The 5,892-nt window shown below is 58.1% G+C and overlaps 1 protein-coding gene across 1 annotated transcript; it reads right to left on the bottom strand.

Moving 5' to 3' along the window:
* Positions 1 to 3,619: 3,619 nt before the first annotated feature.
* Positions 3,620 to 5,674, bottom strand: LOC141941653 (T-cell activation Rho GTPase-activating protein-like). Its single transcript, XM_074864623.1, has 4 exons — positions 5,648 to 5,674; positions 4,248 to 4,357; positions 3,691 to 3,886; positions 3,620 to 3,643 (listed from the first exon to the last, which is right to left on the bottom strand). Exons 1-4 carry the CDS (start codon positions 5,672 to 5,674, stop codon positions 3,620 to 3,622), a joined length of 357 nt encoding a protein of 118 aa, XP_074720724.1.
* Between the last annotated feature and the right edge of the window lie 218 nt (positions 5,675 to 5,892).

The following is a 5,892-nucleotide window of genomic DNA, read 5'->3' as shown; positions in this document are numbered from 1 at the left end:
GCTCTGCGGAAGATCCCCTCCGTCGACGGTCCTCGCAGGTGCAGGATGTCCAGGAGCTCCTGCGGGACACGCAGGAGGACAGCTGCTTGGCTGAAGAAACAAGTGACGGCAGAGGCCAGAGCTCTGCCCCAGGCTGGGCTCCCTCCCCCCGCAAACGGTCTGTGCGAAAGGCCCTCCCCGTGGCAAAAAGGGGATCCATAGTCAGCTTTGGATGGTGTGTGTCTGGTGGAACTGTTGATACTGCGCGATGCCTTGATTAAAATAGGAGCGATGAAGAGAGTTCAAAACCTGCCCTTTTGAGGAAAAATGCAGGAAATCAGAGTCTTTGCAGGAAGAATGCAGGAAACCGGCATCTTTTGGCTATTTTACACTCCAACCAGAAAGATTGTGGGCCCGTGTTTTGCTGATTAGGGATACCAATTAAACTCAGACACCAGAGTGAAAAGAGCAGGCATATTTTACTGGAAATAGCTAAATAACAGAATAATACAGAAAACATACAGTACGAAAAGACACAATAGCGCACTTAAACAAATAGGAAAATACAGGGTCATGCATCAAATCATTACTACCTGAGAGAGAGAACAGTGATTAAGAAAGATCCATCACCACTTGCATACTTTACCATCATCCGGATCCGCAGTGGCTGGGCAGCCCCGGTTACAGCGAGGATTTGGAGAGCCTTTCCCGGCAAGTGGGAAATCCTACGCGGTGCGTCCACCCGTAGGTGAGGCTTCCAAAGTCGCTGTGAGCGGGTCCAGCCTTATATAGCCCAAAATCAGCAAGCCAGAATAGCTGGCACCTCTGTTTTGAGCGGAACGTCTGGTTTCACTCTCACATTAGATTCCCCCGGAGCCTGGCCAGGGCTCAAGGGAGAAGCTAAGGGAGTTTCCCTGCTTATCTAATTTATTTATGTTCTTTTTAGAACAAGGCCACATGTCTGGTCCCAAGGCCGGACAGCAGGCTTCATGGCCTTGTTAACTTACCTCTATGCCAAGAAGAAGAAAGATACATTCAGGATAGACATGTTTCCATTACATTCATCATCAGTCAGGAGTCTATGATATCTAAGCTACATCTTTCATTAATGACCATACACATATCGTTAATGACTACATACTAAGTTAGCAGCTTTGGCTCGGGGCCTGTTGTTCAGGCTTCAACACTTCAACACTTTAGCGCTTTTTACATCAGGATAGGCGGTTTGTTATAACCTAGTACAATACCTACTAGCACAATGGTTATCAGGTACAAAATATACAGGATTCCTCTATAGGTCAACTCTGGCTTGGGCCTATTGTCCAAGCCTTAGCACTTCAGCCCGGTGGTTAATGCTTTAAGGGCAGTTCAGCACGTTGGGAAAAGGGATGGAAGACCACTCTTGTGGACGCTGTCTGGACTGGGCTAGGCTGGGGTTGGAGAGCCTGGGAGGGTCTCCGCGGTCCCAGCTTTCCCGCAGTGCTGACTGCGGTGGCTGCTGCCTGTTCTTTCCTGCAGTGCTGACTGCACCCACCAGCTGAAAAAGCCCCTGGTAGAGGGGCAGGGAGAAGCTCTTCTCCAGAGATTTGCCAGAAACTCTCCAGAGCATCCCTTTTCCCCCCATGAGGATGCTCTGTGTGACAAGGGAAGGTGCCCATTAGTCCACAGTCCTGAGCAATCCGGTCTAGGTGACCCTGCTCGAGCAGGCAGGTTGGACCAGAGGACCTCCACAGGTCCCTCCCAGCCTCAGCGGTTCTATGTGATGCTGTGCTTTGGTTTGACGCCTCAAGCACCTGAACTCAGCCCCGATGCCTGCTGGAAAGGATTCCGGCGCAAGGGATGATCCCAAACTCTTCCACAAGGATGCGTGCGTCACAAAACAACTTCTACCTCGTCCAGAATATCGTATGGCACACACATTCAGAAGAGACAAAATGTCCTTTTATTGTGGACATTAACTGCAGGAGCCCAGGAGTCACAGGGCTTCAGGTGGCAACAGGAAATCAGCACCTACAACGACAGAGCCAGAAAGCACTGGTAAAGCACAAAGGCAGGAACAGGCATGGCTTGGTTCCCCTTTCTTTGGGAAACAGGAACTGTTGATATCCCAGAAGAGAGCTACTGCTGGCATTGGCTCTGGGGTGGCTCTGGCCCCTTATCCCCATGGGTAATGCCCTTACAGACCTGCGCATATGCAGAGGTGCAGAGTGCCCCCGTGCCACACAGCAGGGCTCCCCTGGGGAGCTGCCACGGGGTTATTTCCAAACCCTGCATAGCACCATCCCCTCGCCGTCCCTTGCCAGAGAGTTGGACTGACTTAGAGCAGTGTGGAGAGTTGGCAAAGATGGGCAGCAGAGCCTGGTACGTACCTGGGGCTTCCTGATCTTTTGCACCTCCCTGCTTTTTTTGCAGTCCCCATCTTCTTTCTTCTCTTCTTCGCCTGGTGGGGGTCCGTCTCTTCTGCCCAGGCCTCTTCTCTCTTTCTTTTCCTTTGGCTGGCGCTCTCCTGGCGGGAGCCTGCAAACCTTTCCATCCCACAGCATGATTAGATAGGTAAAGCCAGGATCAGTTGGAATCAGTTCTTGATTTAACCAAAGCTGACTCATTTTACCTTCTTTGCTCTGAGAGGCTCTTTGGTTCCTCTGTGCATCCCAGGGCCTCTACCGTGGTCTCGGGGGTGGTTGGAGACGGAGCAATGCGTGCCTAAAACAGAAAGGTCGTCATTAGCAGGTGGCAAGGGATGCCCTGAAGTAGTAAGCAACTGCTTGGCACGTTGCTGCCTTAGCTCTACAGAGGAGATCCCTTTGGCCGGTTTGCATTAGCCCTTTCTCCCAAGGATCTCACTCTGGAACACAGGGTTCACGTGGGGGTGTGACAGTTCATTTGTGGGGCCATTCAGCAGAGAGCCTGCGATCCCCTGCCGGGCAAGAGAAGGCTGGCCCACTTCCTTCTGCCAGAATTTCTTCCGCCCTCCCAAGTTTTACTTACAGCGTGTTATTCCGGGGTGGGGGGAAATAAAATGCAAAGCCACAAGAGATCGAATGCCAGGAAGAGGCACAGCAGCTGCTTGGACCCAACAGGAACTACCCTCCTACCTAAGACACATTGTCGCAGCACTCGTGGAGCTGCCATACCTTCGCCGATTCTGCTCCCACCACCGCATCTCCCCCTGCTGCTCTCTGGAGGATGAGCAGAGAGGCTGGTGCATCCAGGAAGGCTTTTGCCTGGTGCTCCACGTCTGCTTCGCCTGCCGGGCCATGCTCCTTTCCCAAAGGCAGCTCTGGAAAGCAAAAGCGTGTGCAGCAAAGTGACTTGTTGGAAGTGGACAACAGCTAAAGCAAAACCCACACCAAGCCCTACCCCCGCTGTCTGCTCAGGCCGTGACAGCCCTCAGTCCCTCCTCCTACCTGTGCATCTGCCCATGGGCTCTGGTGACATCTGGACAGCCATCTCCTCCCCCAGGATGTCACTGCCGTTCTCAATGAGAAATTCCACCAGCAGCTTCACCTGCACACATCAAAGCCTTGGTTTCAGCGCAGGTGTCTGAAAATGCGCCAAGCAGCCTTTCCTGCTCCTGACCCTTGCTTCTGCACAGAAGGCTGTGGCTGTGGGGCTGCTCTTCCAGGCAGCCACTCCACCATCATTTACTCGAGAGAGGAGCAAGCTCTGACGGTCCAGGCAGGCTGCAGGCAGCCGGTCAATACAGCGTACCTTCTCGGTCACCTCCAGCATGGCCTCGAGCGGGAGCAGGTCCTCGTCGGGTGGGCCCAGCAGGTTTGGCCCCAGGCAGATGGCCAGGTTGCTGGCGGTCATTCTGCTGGTGGACACGTGGTGGCCAATGCTCTGCAGCAGCGAGATCAGGCGCTGGAGGAGGAGGAGATGGGCTGCAGGCAACTTCTCGGCCACCCTGAGGGAGCAGGAACACAACGTTATGGAAGCAGATGCTGCCCACAGCTGTCCCTGAAGCTTGCACAAGGGCAGGTGGGAGCCAGTGTCTGTGTTGTGCCACTTTCCAGGTGCTCTCAGGCAGTGATCAGGGCTCCTGTGCTTCAGGAAGAAAACACACTGCTGCTTCCCAGCTCCTGGTTTCACCCAAGCCCACGCAAGGGAAGGCTCCCTGCCCACGCCCTTTCCCCCGAAATGCAACCCCAGCCCAGCAAATGCGAGCTGCCAGAAAGTGCAACCTTCTAAGGAGCCCGTCCCTTTTCAGGCAAGTCCCAGGACTCTGCCACTCCCTGCTCAACAGGCAGGCTGCTGGCCACACTCACACTTTCAGCGCTTCCACCCTGGTGTCCTTGCTTGGCCTCTCCATGGCCTGCATCCAGTCCTCGTAGAGGCCGACAACGAGCAGCTTGCCCGGGATGCTGCGGAGAAAGTCCTGCAAGGCCAAGGGCTTCAGGTGAGCCTTTGAAGGTTCCAGGCCAGCCAGGAGCTCTTCCAGCTGCAGGGCAGAAGCGCTCACCTTCAGGACGGCAGCCAGCAGGATGACAGGCTGGTTTGCCAGGTCCACATCTGCGCCGCGGTCGAGGTCCTCCTTCAGCTTCTGGAGCGCCGTCCCCCTGTCGGATCTGCGGAAGATCCCCTCCGTCGACGGTCCTCGCTGGTGCAGGATGTCCACGAGCTCCTGCGGGAGACGCAGGAGAACAGCTGCTTGGCTGAAGAAACAAGTGACGGCAGAGGCCAGAGCTCTGCCCCAGGCTGGGCTCCGCCCCCCCCGCAAAGGGTCTGGCGCCAGAAGCGGTGGCCGTGGGTGAAAAGCCCCGTGCCCCAGCCACCCCCGCAGCCGCTGGGGACAGTGGCTCTGGAGCAGCCGCAGGGAGGGCTGGGGCTTCCCTGTCCAGGCTGGCCTACCTGGATGGGCCGGGGCAGCGTGCCGGCCTCCCCGCAGAGGGCTGCCAGGGGCTGCCCAAAGAGCGCCCTGCTGCAGTCGGAGCCCGCCTGCCCTGGCGCCGGGGCAGCGGACGGGCTCCGCCGCAGCGCAAACGGCCAGGGCAGACCCCTCCTCTTCCTGCCGGTGCGGCCGCCGCTCCCTCCCGCTGCAAAGGGAAAGAGAGCAAGAGCCCGTCAGTGGGAACCGCCAGGCCAGCGCTCCCGGAGCCTGCCCTGCCCTGCCCTGCCCTGCCTGCAGCGCGGTGCTGAGCGGTGCGGCGGGACGGGACGGGCAGGGAGCCGGCAGCTGGAACCGGGGCTCTGGCTCAGCGGCTCCGGCTCGCAGTCTCCTGAGAACACGGCGGCACAGCGGGACAGCCCCGCCCAGCCCTCGCCCTGCCCTCCCCCAGGCCGCGAGCCGCAGCAGAGGGAGGCTCCCTGTCCCGCAGAATCACGTCCGGCGGCCGCTGCCCAGCGGGTGTCCTTGCTCGTCCGGGTGACATCCGTCCTCCCTTGGGGTACCCAACCTGCGGGGTGACACTCAGGGAACAAGGGAGCACGGCTCCTCCCGGCTCTGGCCGCGGAGCAGGGACCCATCTGCCCGGCTCTGGGGACAGAGCTCAGGCAGGCAGCACCTCGAGTGCTCAGCACTGTGGAAGGGTCCCGAGCGCTCAGCTCTCTCCTGCTGCAGCGTGATGCGCACCGATTTCCTCTGGCCAAAGGGCAGCATCCTCAGTTGTGCAGACGTGCCGGTCCAGGAGAAAAGAAGGCCCTCCCTGCCCTTCGTCCCCAAACTCACCTGGTGAGCGGCAAAGTCCGCCTTCATTGGTAGGTGGGGCTGTTGGATGCCCTTGCTTGGGATCAGCCTGCAAGAACCAGGACCCTCTGCCCTCCTGGGCTCTCTGCCTCACGCGGCAGGTTTCCCCCCAGCACCACCAGCGGGGACATGCGGCGTTCCTGGTGGCTCCCCAACGCTCTTTGCACCCGGGGTGGCACCGCGGGACCCTCCCTCCCCCCTGCACAGGCTCACCCCACTCGCCGCAC

This window comes from Strix uralensis, chromosome 3, assembly GCF_047716275.1.
Source record: "Strix uralensis isolate ZFMK-TIS-50842 chromosome 3, bStrUra1, whole genome shotgun sequence".
NCBI lineage: Eukaryota > Metazoa > Chordata > Aves > Strigiformes > Strigidae > Strix > Strix uralensis.
This window is presented reverse-complemented; position numbering and strand designations above follow the sequence as displayed.

Excerpts from the sequence above, each read along its gene's own strand:
- LOC141941653 (XM_074864623.1), bottom strand. The coding sequence starts at position 5,674 with ATGAAGGCGGACTTTGCCGCTCACCAG. Across the intron at positions 4,358-5,647 it reads CGGACTTTGCCGCTCACCAG|GACTTTCTCCGCAGCATCCC; the intron begins GTGAGTTTGGGG and ends TTGGCCTTGCAG. Across the intron at positions 3,644-3,690 it reads TGCTGGAGGTGACCGAGAAG|CTTGCTCCTCTCTCGAGTAA; the intron begins GTACGCTGTATT and ends GGACCGTCAGAG.